Genomic DNA, 18,289 nt, shown 5'->3' on the forward strand with positions numbered 1-18,289 from the left:
GTAGCAAAGTGGATGGACCTCGAGGGGGTCATGCTAAGCGACATAAGTCAGGCAGAGAAGGACAGATACCATATGTTTGCACTCACATGTGAACAGGAGAAACCTAACAGAGCACCATGGGGAGAGGGAGGGAGGCAAATCATGAGAGACTCTTGAATACTGAGAACAAACTGAGGGCTGATGGGGAGGGGGAGAGGGAAAGGTGGGTGATGGGCATGGAGGAGGGCACTTGTGGGGAAGAGCACTGGGTGTTATATGGAAAACAACTTGACAATAAACTATAAAAGAAAAAAAGAAAAAAGAAAAATACAGTTGAGCATTAAAAAAAAAACTAATTGGTTTGAAATAGTTCATAAACAACCACTACAGGGGTCGGGTCATAGCTATGTTCAACTAATGAAAATTCAACCTAACACTATTAAAAGAAAAATTTAAGCAAAGGAATATTTCTCTTTTTCACAGTGCTCCCTACTTGATTCTACCTTCAGCTACATCAGACCAAACTCCACAGCTACGGGGCCTTGTGATTTAGGGGCAATTTAAAGAATTATTCTATTTTCCTATGCCACTCAATGGCTCAATCTGTTGTTAAATATTCATACCGGTGGCTTAATGTTTAAGCAGCAATCCCTTCCCTCTTCCATATCCGGCTAGAAAATCTGCACATCAGTGAGTTTTTTAATTTAAAAATATACTGTAGGGAGGTCATAAGGGGAGTGACAAGAGTAGTCCTGACAGACATATCTTAACACGTCAATTTCCTGATGGCACAAAAGCCAACGAACTTACCAGATTTGTATTTGGAACAAAGCAGCAGTCGGAAAGAACGCATTATGATCATTATCTTATAAAGTATTAAAAGACGTCACGAAAATGGAGAAGTGATAAGTATAAAGAAAATGAAGTTTTAAGTCAAGTCCTAACCCATAGATTAGGAGAGTGGAAAAATAGTTAAGCCATTATGATTCCTCTTCCAAAACATGAGGAAATTTTCATAGAGATCATCCATATTTATTGAGTATGCACTGAACATAAAGTTATTCCTGATTTTATTCTTTATTATTTTTTTTTTTTTGTTAAAGTTTATTTATTTTGAGAGAGAGAACATGTGAGCAAATTGGGGAGGGGCAAAGAGAGAGGAAGAGAGAAAATCCCAAGCAGGCTCCTGTCAGTGCAGAGCCCTATGTGGGGCTTGAACTCCTGAACTATGAGATCATGACCTGAGCCAAAACACTTAACCAACTGAACCAGCCAGGCACCCAATGATGTCTAATTTGAAAACTGATCTTTCTTCTATAGCGAGTACTCATCAATTATATTAGAAGGTTGACCCAGCAACAATAATATCCTCCTAATGGCATCCAAGGATTTAGAACCCTCTGAACATAAGCTTAAACCTGTACCTGGAAGCTGCGACAAACAACTTCCTGGTGGGGCAGCCTGGCTGGCTTCGTCAGTAGAGTATGCGACTCTTGATCTTGGGGTTGTGCGTTCAAGCACCGCGATGAGCACAGAAATTACTTAAAAACCAAAAAAGCTGCCTAAATACATCCTGATAAACAGCAAAACTTTTCTGTGCTTCTTGGGCCAGCACTGCTGTCATATTAACCAATGTAGCACAGCTCAACTGACAAGAGTCAAAGCAGAACACACTCGGGCCATTCAGTACTTTTAACTCACTGGCTTGCCTACACCTAATTGCACCAAACAGCTCTATCTTTAAGAAGCTTTTCTGTTTCTTCTGGTTTTAAAAGTAATACATATTTGTCTTAAAAAATTTACAGAAAGCACAAAAATTACAGAAAGAATTCTATCATCCTATAATAATCATTCTTAATACTTTGGTTTTTCTGTTTCAGCCCTTTTGTATGCTTATATATAAACACACACTTAAAATACAGGAATCACACTAATATATTGTATCCTCTTTTTAAAGTCATTTGTTATTTCATGCATCGTCCTGTGTTCTTAAATATTCTTCGAAAGCATTACTTTTAAGTGATCCATGTGGTACTATAATGCACAGAATATTGTCTTCTATAGAAACCCTACTAACTTCACTTGTAGTTTTATAGAATTTCAATTCCCAGATAAGAGGCTCCCAAATGTTCCTCCCTGGTATTTTAACTTACTTCTTCCAAGTCCTCCAGGATCAGCACGAACTTCACTCACCCTTCTGGGAGTCAAAGGCGAGCCAGTGATACAAAGATCATCTGCTCTTTCCAGGTTCTGAGGAGGCATAACCTATAAAGAATTATATGCACAGAATATCATTATTCAAAAAAGCATTTTAATTAGAATACAGTAACAATCTGAGGCAAAAGAAAACTTGGCTCATCATTCAACCTAACTAAAATCAATTGTCTTTTCCATGTTCATACTGAAGTTGAAAAAAATTCTGGCGGCTTAAAAATTCAAAACTGGGTGGCTCAGTCGGTTAAGCGTCCGGCTTCGGCTCAGGTCATGACCTCACAGTTCGTGAGTTTGAGCCCCGTGTCGGGCTCTGTGCTGACAGCTCCGAGCCTGGAGCCTGCTTCGGATTCTGTATCTCCCTCCGTCTCTGACCCTCCCCTGCTTGTGCTGTCTCTCTTTGTCTCTCAAAAATAAAAAAATAAATAAATAAAAAGAAAATTAAAAAAAATTCAAAACTAATAACAATACTAAATATGAAGCATCTGCATCACCAATTTAGAGAGTTAGGATATCAATCACTCTAATGTCCAGAAAACTGGGGCGCCTGGGTGGCTCAGTCGGTTAAGCCTCCGACTTCGGCTCAGGTCAGATCTCACGTTCGTGGGTTCGAGCCCCGCGTCAGGCTCTGTGCTGACGGCTAGCTCAGAGCCTGGAGCCTGCTTCCAGTTCTGTGTCTCCTTCTCTCCCTGACCCTCCCCCTCTCATGCTCTGTCTCTCCTGTATCAAAAATTAATAAAACATTAAAAAAAATTTAAAAATAAAAACTAATGTCCAGAAAACTAAGAGAGAACTCTTACTCTGTCACTGAGGCCTTGGAGCAATCACAAATTACTGCTGACTCCTAGCTATATGGTTACTTCGTAGATACCACGGTGACTGTCCCATATTCAACCTAAATGCCACCCTCCCACTTCCCTTAAGAAAGACACTAAGTTTAACTGCTCTTGGTGAAACAGGAATATAAATAGACTAGATACTGATGTACTTTTGTCTAGGAAGATGTTAAGTATTTTCACAAACCTCTTCACAGGTCGGAACTCTGTTCTCATTGTCTCTAATTCTGTCCCAGAGTGGAGACTCTGGTTTCCATGCCAAATGATCCAAGATCTGTTCTTCAATCTGATTAAGGTGTTTCACCACCTCTCTACAGAGACCGTCCTCCGCTCGGATGAATACTTCTATCACCTGACATGACCAAAAATGCCCTTGGTTTAATCATTTTTTCCACCAAAAATTTGTTTATTAAGTGTGAAGCAAAATGGGTAAATTTATTCAAATGCTGCTGTATACATATTTATGGATACAACAATTCATCAAAAATTGGAAGTCTAAAGAATAGTGCTATTTTGAAACAGCTGGTCTTCCTTTCACTGTCTTTATAGATAATTAATATATATAAAATGCATGTAGGAATTATATAAACTCTTTTGCATAATGATATATTTTAAACATTTTTCTAAAAAAAAATGCCTATTTATTGAAGTTGAAAAATACTACTCTTAAAATTTCATATTTAAAAACTCTAGGGGCACCTGGCTGGCTGAGTCAGTAGAGCATCTGACTCTTGATCTCAGAGTTGTGAGTCCAAGCCCCATGTTGGGTGCAAAGATTACTTAAAAATATAATCAATCAATCAAAAACTCTAAACATTCAATCCATGCCACTATAAAAGTTTACTTTGACTACTGTATAAAGAATTAAGATAAATGCATATACTGAATCAATATTGACACAGAAACAGCTACCAAATCAATACCATCTCTCTGCACATCTATATAATATGTGAATGAGAATTCTTATTTTCTTCTGAAGGACACTTAAGATTAGCTAATGATATGTTTGCTATTTTTTTTTTGAAGGCTACTTAGCTAATAAAACGGAAGTATTCTAAAGGCTTTTACCAGATAAAAGGAAGAATTAAATGAAGGTTTTGCCCAAAGGTAAGTCTTCATACTATCTTAAAAGAACTTAAATAGTTCTTAAGACTCTTCTATTTCTTCTCCCCAATTAGAGTGGAAATTACTAAATATGTAATTTAAAAGGTGAGAAGAGAAAGGAGTGCCTGAATGATTCAGCTGAACGTCAGACTCTTGACTCCAGCTCAGGTCATGGTCCCAAGGTTGTGGGATCGCACCCTTGGGTTGGACTCCCTGCTGAGCATGGAACCTGCTTAAGGTTCTCTCTTGTTCTCTCTCTCTCTCGCACGCGCGCTCTCTCTCTCTCTCTCTCTCTTTCCCTCTCTCCTGCTCAAGCTCCCTCTCAAAAAAAAAAAAATTAAAAAAAAAAGGAAAGAGAAGAGAGGTACTTAGGTAGTGAAATGAAATAGCTGGCGAACAACAGGAAGTTTGTCTCATCTATAATTTCTTCATAAGTCTCATATTCTTTAAAATACCTTATAAAAATGATAAAGTGGCACATCAAATATTTCAGTAATGAATAGAAAATTCCCGGGAGGCTTATAAGAAAAAGTGACGACTTCAAGGCAGCATGCCAAAAGTGATCTATGGAATGCATCTTGCTCCAGAATGCCCTATAAAACAAAGGTATTGACATTTAGAAATGTAAGCCTACTCTAACAGGACATTTCTTACCCAGTTAAGTTAAATAAAAATACCAAATACCAAACTCTTATTTTCGGAGTTAGTGAGAACTATGTGCTTACTTTCTTATAAAACTTAACTTTATAAATAAGACCATGTTTTAGCAAAAACAAGAATTAAAGAATGTATATGAACTTTAAAAAATCTTAGATGTTGTAAAATATAGCTAATATAAAATTACATCCCTAATAAAAATATACACACCCACCCTGCTGCTTAGAGGAATAATAACACAGAAGCATGTTATAATACAGCACTTAGTTAGCGGTCACTCATAAAAAAGAGAGCTGGAAGGGAGGCAGGTGTCCGGCTAGGTCATCAGGGACCAAAAGTCAACAGGTTTCTCTTAGGAGACATAATCACATTTTCCTCTTTGTTTTTGCTTATGAATTTTCCAAAAGTTAAAAAGTTACTTAGACACCAACCACATAAGCAACAGGAGAATAAAACACATAAACTGGGCTTCTTCAAAATTAAAATCTTTTGGGGGCAACCAGGTGAGCCAATTGGTTGGGCATCCAACTTTGGCCCAGGTCATGATCTCATGATTCCTGCATTCGAGCCCCGCGTCAGGCTCTGTGCTGACAGCTTGACGCCTAGAGCCTGCTTCGGATTCTGTGTCTCCCTCTCTCTCTACCCTTCCCCTGCTTGTGCACGCCTTCTCTCTCAAAAATAAACATTTTTAAAAATATTCAAACTTTTTGTGTACCAAAGGACACTACCAATGAAGTAAAGAGACAGCCCATAGAATGGGAGAAAATATTTGCAAAGTGTGTATCTGATAAGGGATTAAAATCCAGCATATATACAGAACTCCTACAACTTGACAAAATAAAAGGCAGATAATTATATACTATTGAATATTGTGAATAATACTCTGAATATTAGTCAGTCTTAAAAAGGAATGAAGTTCTGACACATTAAAACATGAATGGACCTTGAAAACATGATGCCAAGTGAAATAAGCAAGACACAAAAGAATAAATATTGTATGATTACAACTAGAATAGGTAAATTTGTGGAGACAAAGTAGAAATTACCAGGAGCTGAAAAGAGAAGTGAATAGGGAGTCACTGCTTAATGGGTACAGACTTTCAGTTTAGGATAATGAAAAAGTTTTAAAGATCACTTGTGGTAAGGGTTGCATAACACCATGAATGTATTTAAAGCTGTTGAATTATACATTTAAAAATGCTTCAAATGGTAAATATTATGTATATTTTACTACAATAATAAAGCTGTTTTAGTAAGTTTCTTAAGTGAGTATACAAGTATCCAATGATTATTACCCCCTAAACTGTAACTGTTTTATATACTCTTCTGTTTCAAAATTTTAAAATCTGTCATTAGTTAACAACTTTTAAATTCCTACAGCCATAATTTTACATATAAAAAAGAAATGTAAATAGTTAAAAGAAACTAGAACAATTATGAGTCAATTTTAAAATTTTCTTTAAAATGTTATTTTAACGAATAGTTTTTAAGGTGCCTGGGTGGTTCAGTCAGTTAAGTGTCCGACTCTTGATCTTGGCTCAGGTCTTGATCTAAAGGTTTGGGAGACGGAGCCCTGCCTCAGGCTCTGCATTAACAATGCAAAGTCTGTCTGGGATTCTCTCTCTTGCCCTCTCTCTGCTCCTCCCCTGCTTTCTCTCTTAAAATAAATAAATAAACTTTATGGGAAAAAAATAGGTTTTAAAAATTTGTATTGATGTCATTAAAAGTAAATACCGCCTTTTTCAAAATCAATTTATATGTGACTATTAAAATCTACAAAAAAATAATTACCTTGATCAAAGACCACTGGCTGAATATTTATGCTAAAGTCCTATCTAGTGAACACTCGACTTATTCTTGCTATACAAGGCTTGTCAGGAGTATATACAGGTTAATGAGTTCATGTATTCTAAAAATTCAAGTTAAGTCTGAATATTTCAATCCTTTTTTTTTTTTTAATGTTTATTTATTTACTGGGGGGTAGGAGCAAAGAGAGAAAGTGAATGAAAATCCCAAGCAGGCTAACACAGTGTTCAAACCCATGAACCGTGAGATCATGGCCCGAGCCAAAATCAACAGTCAGACACTTAAGTGACTGAGCCCCCCAGGCACCCCTGAGTATCTTAATCATTGACTACAGAGTCTTACTGCCCACAGAAACTGTGAGTTACAGCACACGGCCTGCAGCACTGAGAAACGCTAGCTGAGGGGCTAGGGGTAAGGAGACTCAGAACACAAGGTTCCTTAGGGGCCAGTCTTCGTCCCTGAGAGCCACGGTTCTGTCTTTGTTTAGTTTTGGTTCCCTATGGGTAGGGCCAAAAGGGAGCTCTATCTTATTGTGCTAAGCAGTACACTGGTGATTTACTCACAGATAAGTCCATATCTCCCAGTCTTTTCTGTTCCTGTTCAATAACTGATTCTAATACTTTATAGTAGAGCATCTCTGCAAAACGAAAATGTTTGCTGGCAATTTCTGCATAAATAATAAAAGAAACAAAAGTCATACACAAATTATTGTAGAAAGTGAGAGTCTATCCCATCCCCTACCCACAAAACAAAATATAAAAACCATCCAATTATTTCATATACATGCACTTCCTAACCTGCTGTTCCATCATTCCTAAGATTTCTTCATTTTCTTCATGGTAACCATACTAACGCTCAAAATTTTCTAAAATTATGAAATGAAATTTGCGCTTTTAAAACTGTAATAGCATTCCATTAAGTGTCACGCTTTTTAAGTTTGAATTGAACAGCTCTATGCTAAGAGGTATACAATTGGTTCACTATTTCACTCATACCGTGGTTCTAATTCAAAACATCAAACAACTTCTAGAACAGGTGTGAGCAAGCAGCAGCTCTATCTTATTCTTAATATTTTGAAGAATCACTATACTTCTATATGTAATAATATCTAGCCACAAGTGAAACTAAAGATTTTGCAAACAAAGTACCAGAAGTCCAACACAACAAAGACATCAATCTAAAATTTCTCTTCTGGAGAAGGGCACAGAAACCACTCAGTTGACCAGAAAAATTGGACATCCATATTCTAGACCTCAATCTAAAGTCATAAATTATTTCTTCATCTTTCTGATTTAGTTACCAAGAAAGGACCCTGTATATAAACTCCAAAAATGAGAGCAATATAGACAACATTACGTCTTACCTTTAGCTGAATTACTGAAATCCTCATCTGGCTGGGAACGCTGAGAATATATTTCATACATTTCTTTCAATCTGTTGGCAATCGCCTGTGTTGGATCTCTGGAACATGCCCTTAAAAAAAAAAAAAGTATCTGACTTAAAGGTCTTGCTGGGTCAAAGTAATAAACTGTGTATAATTTTGTAAAATACTCTGAACAGAAACTACGCTTCCCAAATTATTCTAGGAGACGCCATACTTATCAAAGGTGTTGGTATTACCATTTTGCATGAAAAAAAATGTATCTTGTGTGGAGCGTGCAGTTAAATTTAGCATTCTTGACTGGCCCCCCATCTAACCCCACACATCTGCAATCACTGGTACCAGACAAAACTGGCTTCGATTGTTTGGTCAGAGGGCAGTACAGCTCCTGGAAGAAAACAGAATCAAGGGGAATATAAATTATGCCACAGATCCTTATAAACCCTTACTGGCACTCTTCACTTTTTCCTCCAAAGTGAGGTGTTTCGGTGATTTTTTTTTTTTAAGCTTGAAAGGCAATCTATGTTCAATGCAGAAGCAGTATACTAATTATCAGTAGTTGTGACAACTACGTTTTTGTCTTTTTTTTTTTTTAGGAATTAACATACTTGTTAATTAAAACTTGTTTTGAAATACGTTGAAGGTGTAAAATTCCTACTAGGGATTCCTAGTAATTCCTACTAGGAAAACCTCGCCCGCATGAATACCGAGCGGCGAACCACCGTCAGACGTTTTGGTAGCATGTGGGGTGAAGGGATGGGGACCATCTTCACGGCCCTCCGGCTTCACCAGAAGGTCAGTACACTGGCTTGTATTACTGTGACACCCATGAGGAGATTTCAGTTGGTTCTCCTTCAGCAAGGGTTTTACATGTCAGAAGGCCATCATGCTTGACCTCCAAATTTGACAATTTACCGATGAGATGCATCACCCTTGGGTTGCTCTGATGTCTGACACATTTGCTGGGTTCTGGGCTGTATCCTGGAAGGCCACTGGAGCTTCTGGATCCTACTTGGCCGTAGAACCTTTGGATCACTAAGAATTTCACTGAGCCCAGGAATCCCTGCCACTCCAGGCTTGCCCCCAGGACTGCCACCCAGAAAAGAGCCCGTGTGAGCTCCTGTCGTCCAGCTTCTTCCCCTCTCCGGGCTCATATTCTTCCCAAGCCTTCTTGTCCCTGCTTTCTATTCACTCTTCATCTCTCGCTCTTCCATTTCTCGCTCTTCCTGTGTTCACGCTTCACTTTTTCACTCAGACCTTCTCTGATGTTTGGCAATTTTCTGGGCCCTCACTGAACTTCTCTCAGCACGACACTAGCATCTTCATCATAATCAGTTTACAAGCAAGGGCACGATCATGCTGCTTCTTCCCGATAGCCCTGAAGTCTGGGCTCTCCCACACCACTTGTAATGGTGAGTCAGGATTTATTTCCACAGATCTGTCACAGTCTTTTTTTTTTTTTTAATTTTTATTTTTGAGAGACAGAGAGAGAGAGTGTGAGCAGGGGAGGGTCAGAGAGAGAGGGAGATACAGATCTGAAGCAGGCTCCAGGCTCTGAGCTAGCTGTCAGCACAGAGCCTGACGCGGGGCTCGAACCCATGAACCATGAGATCATGACCTGAGCCGAAGCCAGACGTTCAACCAACTAGCCACCCAGGCGCCCCACTGTCACAGTCTTGGATGGCAGCGTTTGGCAGCTGTACTTTAATGAAGACACTGGCTTTCTTGGCACACAGAATGGCCACGTGAGGACTCAGCTTGGTGGCATCTGGGAACAAATCAATGCTTTCTTCAATGCACCATCATTTAGGGCATCGACAAGACCCACTATCTGATCATTTGCTGGATCCTTCATTTCCTCACTCATCTCTCTATTTTTATCTCCCATGTCTTGAGGGGCATTGGCATCTGGTTCAATCACACCTTAACTGTCAATTTCTAGACCACTTTCCTTGCTTGATGGTTCATCTGTCTTGTGATTTCCTCCACCTTCTTACTATCTGTTTTTCTTCCCCGTAGCAGGTGGTATTTAACCCACCATGCTCTCCACGCACTCTCAGGAAGTGCATTTCCTGGTGTGCAGAATGCTCGGGTCCTGCTTACACATTTTCATGAAGGCCTGAAGTTCGCTCACTTTGGGGGGTGGGGGGACCCATGGAGCAGAGGCAGTGGTAAGTGGTGGGTGCAGCAGAGGCCATGGCCCGGCCCAATTCCAGGCGTGGGTGCTAGCTCAGCGTGGCTATATAGAAGCAACTATGCTTTTATTTGGATCACAGATATAAATATTCCTTGTAAAAATGTTTAGAAAATTCTAAAGAAAATAAAAATCAGTTCTAATCCTACTAGAGGCAGCTACTGAATATCATACCCAAATAGAATTTTATTTATGAACACACTCACAGGCACCTTTTTACAGAAAATAGGACTCTTTGGTTTTACCCAGCGTTCACTGGTAATATTTAAGCCCACTAATGGTGTCTAAGATTGAGGAAGCTGCTCCACCTAGGAAGCGATCTGGAAGCTCTAAAGATTCAGTCTTCTAAAATGTATTTACAAAATGCTTTTGTATTTTAGGCAAACAAGGTCCATCCAAGGAAGGGGCCATATAGACTCAGCCTGTTGGGTATTAAACACAGTCAAGTTATGAATAAAGCAGGCTTCATGAAAATGTAAAGGGAATTTTTCAGTCAGCCTCGGTATTTAATAAGTCCAGCTGTGAGCAGGAAATTGTGTGTATACTGGGCCTTCTTATATGATACCGCCAGAAATTAAATAGGCTCCTATAGGATCTTATGTCATCAAATCCTGTACTTTTTAGGACAGGGAGGCCTTGGAGGTAATATTTCAAATAAACTCAGGGAAAACTATGCACAGGTAATAAGACTCAGTCCATCAGGCTATTCACTAGGACTCACTGATATTCCCACCAGTCTCAGGAAGACTAAAGGCAGTTAACTTCCTTCTCATGCTAAGGGCATTTTACAGAATTTACAGAAGCTAGTGTGATTTGACACTGGTTATGAATATAACTTTTATCTTTTAAAATCTGACCCAACCCTCAGAAATTTGCGCAGGTCCAATCCTCTTCATGAAGTCCCTGGACAACTCCTATTTTTACTGATCCCCTCACCTTCCCTGAAATCTGAAGACAGAACAGTTGGTAACAGTTTGTTGCCTTGTTCTACAGTGTCTAGTGCTATTAGTTACTGTCTCCTGTACTACACAGAAGAAATCCGAGTGCTACGGACCACTTGTGCTCCCCTCCAAATCCCCATGTTGAAACCTAATCCCCAGTGTGATGGTATCTGGCAGTGGGGCATGTGGGAGCTGTTAGGTCATGAACTGGAGCCCTCATGAACGGGATCAGTGCCCTTATAAAAGAGGCCCCAGAGAGCCCTCTTGCTCCTCGCGCACGGTGAGAACAGAAGAAAGACAGCTGTCTATGAACCAGGACGCAGGCCTCACCAGACACTGAATCTTGGCACCTTGACCTTGGACTTCCAGCCTCTAGAACTGTAAGAAATTAATTACTGTTGTTTATAAGCCACCAGTTTATGGTTTCCTGTGATAGCAGCTGAACACACAGAGATACTGAGAGAAAATGATCACCCACAGGGAAGGTGATCTGTGTCCTCTACAGACTAACAACACAGCTGAGCATGCAACTGATATGAAATGTATAATGGGTGAGTTAAGCCACTGAAGAGTAAAAAAAAAATTAAAATAGAAAATGGTCAACAATCAAATCTCAGTAGGCAAGAAGAGCTCCAACCAACCTTAGAATCTGTTCCAGCTTCTCACTTGGCGCATTCTTGAGGCCTGTTAGCATGGTGTGAAGACGGCTCAAGCTGTGTGTTGCTGTAGAAACGGGGGTCACACAAGGGCTGTTGTCCTTAACGTACCTCACAGCAGTCAGTGGTGTGGAGATCCTGAGTGCTTTAGACTAAATGGGGGCGGGTGGAGGGGGGGAGAAGGAAGAACACTGTTTTAGGTTAGAATGACTTTCAGTTACTACAGGAATGAGAATTCAAACCAATCAGACTCCACCAATAAATGTTAATGATTCAAATATCTCCATTCGTGGACTCTGAACACCACTGGGAGCCACCACTGTCCGTGTGAAGATGTGTCAAAGGACAATTTGTATTTTAGCCAACTAGAAAGTCTGTCTCTTAGAAGTTAAACCTTTAAGACAAGGCGTACTTCCCATACTTCCCTATCATCCCTACTTGGGGCCTAAGCCTGAAGGCGCAAACAAGGAATATGCAGTTAAGAGCATGTAAGAAACAGAATTTCACAGCTGCCACCTGCTGTCTTCTCACAACTTAAAGACTGACCAAGAAAGCTGTGAACTAAGCATGGCCCAAATGATTTCTGTGATTTAACAAAAGCCCATCTAACCATCAACTCCCCGTCAGAGACATGAAGCAAAACAAACATTCCTAGATGAGGAAGCGGCCTGACACAGAAGAGCCTTCAGTCTTCTTGCCCCCCCCTTACCTTTAGTTACTAGAACCTACTAGTTCCCCCCCTCAGGTAACAGATCTTCAGGGAAATAAATTTAAGTCAACATTCTTGAATATAGATATGAAAAAGATAGGACTTCATATCTGAAAATTTAAGCATGAATACATATGCTAATAAAACATCTCTATTTCTTCTAATAAACTCAAAGGTTAAGATAGCTTAAGAGGGTTTTTTATTTTTTTCTTTTATAGTTTATTGTCAAGTTGGTTTCCATATAAAACCCAGTGCTCACCCCCACAAGTGCCCTCCTCCATGTCCATCACTCTCCCTTATTATTATTTTTAAATGTTTACTTATTTGTTCTGAGAGAGAGAGAGAGAAAGAGAGCAAGCAGGGGAGATGCAAAGAGAGAGGGAGACACAGACTCTCAAGCAAGCTCTGCACTGCCAGCTGCAGGGCCTGAACTCACGAACCATGAGATCATGACCGGAGCTAAAACTAAGAGTCAGATGCTTAACCAGCTGAGCCACCCACATGCCCCAGGAGTGTGTTTTTAATATTCAAGAGAAATTATGTTTCCCTGTGTAGTTAAATACATTAATTCTAGAGATAGCGGTAAAAATACCTAGCAAAATTTTCACCTGGCAAATAGACTACTCAAGTTTAATGAGAGACAGGATAAGCAGAGGAATTTGCCATACCAATATAAATCAACACATACAGATATAAATTTATACATACAGATATAAATCTACCTATATATGTCTATACATATAGACATAAATCTACACATAGACATAAATCTACACATACTGATACAAATCAACATGTTTTCTGAGACTTAAACAGGACAGAGTCAAGACTTCCACTTGGTTTCAAAGAAATTAATTCCATACTTTTTGGAGGTCTGTAAGACACTCTAGGTGGGTTAACTACGATCCGAAGGCCCTTCCCGGCGCTCTGCTGGGAGGGAAACACCCCGCCCGCGTCCAGGAACAGCCCCAGCAGCATCTCGCACTGCCCCCAGGCGGCAGCCCCGCCACAAAGGCGATGAGATATGACTGCCACAAACAGCGTTCTGCCCACAGTTCCCAAGGTGAGCATGCAGCTTCCTGGTAGCGCTGTTTCGTTCTCAGCTTAAAGCTTCCTGCGCATTCTGATCAAGAGGAGCCTTTCTTTGACTGAGGTATAAATATCGATGTTTTTATTTTTATTTTATAAATTTCATTTTTTTAATGTTTATTTATTTTTAAGAGACAGGGAGACAGAGTGGGTAGGGGAGGGACAGAGAAAGAGGGGAGACACAGAATCCGAAGCAGGCTCCAGGCTCTGAGCTATCGGCACAGAGCCCAACGCGGGGCTCGAACTCACGAACCGTGAGATCATGATGTGAGCCGAAGTTGGCCGCTTAGCTGACTGAGCCACCCAGGTGCCCGAAATATTGATATTTTTAAAATAGTAGGACATTCCTTCTCCAAGTAAACACTTCTAAACTTCAGAGTGCCCCAGAGCTCTGTCCTCTTTTATTCTATATAATCGCTCTTCCTGGCTTTAAAAGCCATCCATAACCTGATGTCTCCAGAACAGACACACACAGCCCTAAGGTCTGCCATGAATGCCAATCTTGTATATCTAAACTGCCTACTCAACCTGTCTACTAGGAGGCCTAAAAGGACATCTCAAACTAACATACCACCATAACCCCAACTGTGGGGTTTTGCCCTCAATCAATGTCAAAGATAAATACTCACAGAAAGCCTACTACGTGCCAGGCACTGAACACAGCACCGGTCACAGCCCTCATGAAGTTTATATTTTAATGCAGGAGAAGCATAACAAATGATTCCTTTTTCCTATCTTTGTATTTATCTATCTACTTACTGTCAGACAAACAATTCTTCCTACCCACCCGCTTACCTGAAGACAGTGATAAATACTAAGAGGAGGAACACTAATCAGAATAGAAGGGGAAGGCAGTGCCACAGGTTGGGTAGGATGTTAGTGGTTTGTATTCTATGCAGCGGTCAGTGTATCAGAGACCCGAACGAAGTGAGGAAGTAAACCACAGGAACATCTTGAAGACACATGTTCTAGGCAGAGGAAACGGAAAGAACAAAGGCTTTGAGTTGGGGGATGCTGGGTGTATCCAAAGGAGGACAGAGGTTAATGTGACATGAGCACCACCGGAGAGGAGGAGAGTGGTAGGAGACAAATTCAGAGAGGCAGCGGCTACATCACTGAAGACCTCAGAGGCCTTTGTGAGGCCTTCAGGTTTTACACCATATATGCAACTGGAGTCATCGCCATTTTCTTTCTCTCACATCCTGGATCTAAGCCATGAGGCAATCCTGTAGGTCCTGTCTCCAAAATGCAGCCCCAATACCACCACTGCCCTGATCCAAACCACCACAGGCTGTCACCAGAACTAGGGCAAAGGCCTCTCAGTTCCCTACTCCCACCCTTGCTCCCGCCAAACACCCCCCAAGTTTTCCATAACACCTTCCTAATGGCTTTCCTCTCAATCTGAGCAAAAGCAAAAATTCCTACTAGAGCTTCTAAAGCCCTACAAGGTCCACCCTGTCCCTTCCCTGCCTCCCACCTCACTTTTCCATTATTCTCTCACTCCCTCTGTTCCTACCCCACAGCGCTCACACTGTTCCTACAAAACGCCCATCCTACTCCTACTGCAAGCCGTGGCATCTGCTATTCTCTAAGATTCAAACACATTTCTCAGCTGGTCACACGATTTGCTTCCTCACTTCACGTCCCTGTCGACGTTACCCTCTATGAGATGCCTTTCCTCTAGGCCCACCCATTCTCCCTACTGCCCTACTTTACTTCTCTTCATACACCATCATCCTACATCCTGTATATTTTCTTGTTCGGTTATCTATCGCCCATCTCCCCACAATGGAATATAAAACAGGGTCCTCTTGGCTATTGTGTTCACAGCCATATCCCAGCATCTAGGACACACTCTGGCATATAGAATGCCTTTAGAATATTTGCTGATGAACAAGCAAACCAGCCTTAAATCTGGTCGTACAGGTGAGTTACCCCTTGGAATTATCCACACTGCCTCTGGAGGCACTTGTCAGAAGCTGTGTATTTTCTGTGAACATCACACAATAGAAGGGAAACTCTTAGTCTCCTTCATCCTGATTATATGCATGAAATAACACCATGATCCTGAAACTCAGTTTAACGGAATTTTCCTAAAGACTACAGATTATCAGTTGCTCTAGTGTCTAGATGAAGGTACCATTCAGGTCAACATTTTCTAAAATGCTTACTACCTTCAATAGGTGAAGACTGTACGTTACTGGCCCATTTTTCAAAACCAACAATATGTCAGCATCATACATCCATTTAAATTTATATTAAATGCTCTTTCTCTCAGATCAACTGAAAACTCTGGAAGTTGATGTTAACAAAAATTAAATCAGTAGACACAGAGACAACGTTTTCAATTAAGTATGACAAGAATTTGCTTTTTCATACTGGGAGAAGCACACACACACACGCGTGCACACGTGCACACACACGCACACAGTCTCTGGCTCACCTTGTCGAAATGCTGCTGCAGGATGGCTTTCATCTGTGCCCTGTCAGCAGCCTCGGCTCCCGAACCGGTGTTCACACACCGTGACAGAGTCCCAATTTCCTCTTCAGCATCCTCTCCAAGAAATATCCTTTCATCTAAATTCCCAACAGATAAAACATACTCCTCGTAGGCCTTATTGATGGCTTTACTATAGGAAAGAGGGAAAAAAGGCAAAGTGTACACTCACAAGACCGCCGATTCAGTTAGTGTCTGAGGCCGCCTAATTTGTTCATTTTTTTTTTTATTTACTAAAAGTTCTAATAATTTTGTGAAACTTAAATTTCAGATCACGGTTAATTACAACTGAGGTATATAAAATGCAAGCTTGCTACACTAGGCTCAGCCTTCAGACAATGAGTGTATTTTGCTGACAGTATTTTGGTGGGGGAGGCGGGGTGCCCCATCCTGACCTGCCTGGTAAGTGCAGTTTCTGGTCAGATGCTTCATTACCTTTCCTAGGTGCTCTAGGCACCTTTGAAGACCTCACTACTTCTACATCATCATTTTAACCTATATAGTTCCGAAAGAATTTCTTTATCTCAAAAATTATGATCTGAAAGCTTAATTCATGAAGCTTTAAAGAACAGCCATATAATTTCCAATAAATTTAAATCCGTATGCTTAGAGTTAACAGTTGATGGAATTTTTTACTGTGCTCCTATGTTCTCCCACAGAACATATTCTAAGTTTCCAGGGTACAAACAATAAAGATACTAGACTCTGAGTTTTCCTAAGTACACAATTTACAAATATTAAAATGGCTTGATAACAGAAATACTCACAAACTCTCTGCAAAGTTCCCAGGTTCTAAAAACCCTGTAAGAGTTTCTTCTTTTCCCTTAAGGAGCTATGAATGAAGAAAGATCCTTAAGTCATTATATTAAAACAAATCTCTCCACAGAAAATATTTTCACATAGCTTCTTTACTATTTACAAACCTTTTTTTCATAGAGTTTCCTGACATAGGGCTTCCAGAAATGTTCCTTTATTCCCTTTGCTTCCAAAACGAGGCCATCATGTAAGGAACAGAGTTTCTCAATGACACAAGGTGGGTCTGAGGAAGGTTTAGAATCCTTAGCATGAAAATCTTCAGATAGGCCTATAATGCACAGAATCCCAGAACAGAGAGATCAGGCAGCATTCAATAAATCAAATTGTTCTAAGCCAAAATACAAATAGTCTAACCAGCCTATGAGTTAGCATACGGGCATATAGGAGACAGGTCTAGGGGCATAATGTGACTCTGAATATACCTCTAAAATAGCAAAAAAAAAAAAAAAAAAAAAAAAAAAAAAAGAAAACATAAGCAGCGATCTCTTCAATATCATCCTTAGCAACATATTTATGGCTATGTGTCCTCAAGCAAGGGAAACAAAGACAAAATCAACTACTAGTATTATACCAAAATAAAAAGCTTTTGCACAGCAAAGGAAACCATCAACAAAACAAAAAGGCAACCTGGTGGATGGGAGACGATATTTGCAAATGACTTATCCAATAAGGGGCTAATATCCAAAATTATAAAGAATGTATGCAACACAACACTAAAAGAACCCAAGCAGTCCAATTAAAAAATGAGCAGAGGACCTGAATAGACACTTTCCCAAAGACATCCTGATGGCCCACAGACACATGAAAGGAAGCTCAACATCACTAATCACCAGGGAAATGCAAATCAAACCCATAATGAGATATGACCTCACACCAGTCAGAATGGCTATTATCAACCAAAAAGGCAAGAAATAACAAGTTGGGGAGGATGTAGGGAAGAGGGAATCCTCATACACTATGGGTGGGATAGGAAGTTGGTGCAACCACTTTGGAAAATAGTATGGAATTACCTCCAAAAATTTAAAGCAGAAATACCGTATGATCCAGTAATTCCACTGGATATTTACCCAAAGAAAATGAAAACACTAATTTGGAAAGACCAATGGAACCACCATGTTTACTGCAGCATTATTTACAATAGCCAAGATATGGAAGCAACCCAAGTGTCCATCAACAGATGAATAGAGATCTCTCTCATATTCTTAAAGTCCCTCTCTCTGTCTCGGTTTGTCTGTCTGTCTGTCTGTCTCTCTCTCTCACAGGAATATTACTCAGCCATTAAAAAAATAAGGAAAAAAAAGATGAGATCTTGCCATTTACAACATGGGTGGACTTACATGGTATTATGCCAAGTGAAATAAGTCAAACAGTGATAGATACTGTATGATTTCACTTATATGTGGAATTTAAAAA

The 18,289-nt window shown here is 40.1% G+C and overlaps 1 protein-coding gene and 1 pseudogene across 1 annotated transcript in view; both read right to left on the bottom strand.

Moving 5' to 3' along the window:
- Nucleotides 1-2,064: 2,064 nt before the first annotated feature.
- RBL2 (RB transcriptional corepressor like 2) overlaps nucleotides 2,065-18,289 on the bottom strand; it is a 31,781-nt gene continuing 15,556 nt past the window's right edge. The window contains exons 6-14 of the mRNA XM_029924100.1: nucleotides 16,984-17,144; nucleotides 16,828-16,892; nucleotides 16,007-16,193; nucleotides 11,751-11,917; nucleotides 7,957-8,066; nucleotides 7,157-7,260; nucleotides 4,586-4,723; nucleotides 3,214-3,378; nucleotides 2,065-2,244 (exon numbers count right to left, since the gene is read on the bottom strand). Coding sequence (XP_029779960.1) covers nucleotides 2,080-2,244; nucleotides 3,214-3,378; nucleotides 4,586-4,723; nucleotides 7,157-7,260; nucleotides 7,957-8,066; nucleotides 11,751-11,917; nucleotides 16,007-16,193; nucleotides 16,828-16,892; nucleotides 16,984-17,144 — 1,262 coding nt within the window. The 3' untranslated portion in view covers nucleotides 2,065-2,079. The remainder of the gene's footprint in view (nucleotides 2,245-3,213; nucleotides 3,379-4,585; nucleotides 4,724-7,156; nucleotides 7,261-7,956; nucleotides 8,067-11,750; nucleotides 11,918-16,006; nucleotides 16,194-16,827; nucleotides 16,893-16,983; nucleotides 17,145-18,289) is intronic.
- Nucleotides 8,859-10,340, bottom strand: LOC115280882 (annotated as a pseudogene).

This window comes from Suricata suricatta, chromosome 16, assembly GCF_006229205.1.
Source record: "Suricata suricatta isolate VVHF042 chromosome 16, meerkat_22Aug2017_6uvM2_HiC, whole genome shotgun sequence".
Lineage (NCBI taxonomy): Eukaryota > Metazoa > Chordata > Mammalia > Carnivora > Herpestidae > Suricata > Suricata suricatta.